Source organism: Seriola lalandi, unplaced genomic scaffold, assembly GCF_002814215.2.
Source record: "Seriola lalandi dorsalis isolate HSWRI2012SDOR001 ecotype SW California unplaced genomic scaffold, Sedor1 jcf7180002003226, whole genome shotgun sequence".
In the NCBI taxonomy this organism is placed as follows: Eukaryota; Metazoa; Chordata; class Actinopteri; order Carangiformes; family Carangidae; genus Seriola; species Seriola lalandi.
Genome location: NW_019473882.1, coordinates 1 through 1,852, shown reverse-complemented (window position 1 = coordinate 1,852; position 1,852 = coordinate 1). Strand labels below are relative to the sequence as shown.

Here is a 1,852-nt window from a genome sequence, read left to right as displayed (position 1 = left end):
AGCGCAGCGTCTTCCGCTGCAACGTCTTGGGGGCGCGAGGCAGTGGGAAGAGCGGCTTCCTCCAAGCTTTCCTAGGCAGGAATCTGCAGGTTCGTTGGAAATCACTGATGAAAGTCATTTTAAACTCCTTTTAAACTTGAAATTTTTAGAGTGGTAACTTCAATCTTCTTTCTAGACATGCCTTATAATATACTCAGCCTCAAGGGGATGGCTTTAACGTGGTCAGCATTTTACAATTATCAAGTAAAATTTTAAAATTGCTCTCATAACAGAATATGCAAATTTAAGGGGATGATGAGTCATTATGTAGTTTGGAAAGTAGATTTTAAGAATATTGCTGGGAAAAGCACACACAGTTGAAGGCACCAGCTCATGAACATGTAAATAGCCCTGATTTGTGTTTGTAATTGACCTTGTTTATTTTCTCCCACAGCGACAGAGGCGGATCAGAGAAGACCACAAGTCCCTTTATGCCATCAGCACAACCTATGTTTATGGTCAGGAGAAGTACCTGCTGGTGAGATCCATTCACTCAGGAATCATCTAATCATCTGTTCTTGGGATTACTGTTACATAATCTTTTTGTGTTACACTTAACTGTGTATTAGTACTCTGCAGAATGTTAATCCGTCCATCTGTCCCTCTCTTTCTGTTCCCTGTATTGTCTGCACACTAAAAGCTTCACGAAGTGATGCCAGATTTTGACTTCCTGTCAGAGGCGGACTTAGCCTGTGACGTGGTCTGCCTGGTGTATGACATCAACAGTCCACGCTCTTTTGAATACTGCGCCAAAGTGTACAAGGTGTGTAGATGACGTATGTTTCAGTGGACAAGAAAAATGTTTATAGGAAGCACTGAAGGTCGGCTTTACACAGTCTAAACACTGAATGTTTGTGTTTGGCAGCAATACTTCATTGACAGCAAGACGCCATGTGTGGTGATTGCTGCCAAGTCGGACCTGCACGAAGTACGGCAGCACTACAGCCTTTCACCGCATGAGTTCTGCCGTAAGCACAAGCTTCACCCACCCCAGCCATTCACATGCAACATGACCGAAACACCCAACAAAGACATCTACACGAGACTCACCACCATGGCCATGTATCCGTGAGTATTAAATATCTCTGTGGCTTCACCCTCTACACCTCTTAGTCCTGCATCCTTATGTACCATGCCTGTCTTTTCCTACATGTGCCTATCCACTCCTCTTTCCTGGATGTACTGTATGTATCAGGACAGGCAGTCACATGTTGCCCTTTAAGATCTTTTCTGAAATCAGCTACCCACTGGACTCAGTAGATGAGGACTTTAGTTTCCATACTTCTCTACCTAACACCCAAAACAATTGAAACGCACACTGTATTGCAGATCTTTTATGTCCTCTTGTAAGTTGTACCTGTGTGTATGTGTGTGTGCAATCATGCAAGTCCCTGCCTGAAATTCAGTGAGGTCAATCCTTTGACTTAATTGACCCAGTGAGTGTCTTATCCCCTCAAAGCTCTCTGATCAGATTAGATCTCTGAGTAGATTAATTAGCACTCAATGGGACATGTCCACTAAATGTCATTTTAGCAGGCCAGAAATCCTGTTTAGATTCTCATACAATTGGATCTGCTGCGCTGTAGGGTTTGAGTTTAAGTACTCAACAAGGAGTAAACCAATCTACTTTTGGAGGGTGAGTTCTGGCTCAAACACCAAATGGATGATTCAGAAGTGAGTTGTTTAAGCTATCAGCTGGCAGCACACACCTTCCACCCTCAATTGCTTTTTAAATGTTGAATTTAAATATTGAAACATACTTCATACTTAAGTTATTACAATGACATTGTACTGGGGCATTTCAGTGAAGAGT

General features: G+C 42.5%; 1 protein-coding gene across 1 annotated transcript; it reads left to right on the top strand.

The window, feature by feature from the left end:
- The first annotated feature begins 6 nt into the window (after positions 1-6).
- On the top strand, positions 7-1,761 carry LOC111667048 (mitochondrial Rho GTPase 1-A-like). Its single transcript, XM_023422619.2, has 4 exons — positions 7-89; positions 434-517; positions 680-802; positions 905-1,761. Exons 3-4 carry the CDS (start codon positions 692-694, stop codon positions 1,109-1,111), a joined length of 318 nt encoding a protein of 105 aa, XP_023278387.1. The 5' UTR covers positions 7-89; positions 434-517; positions 680-691; the 3' UTR covers positions 1,112-1,761.
- Positions 1,762-1,852: the final 91 nt, after the last annotated feature.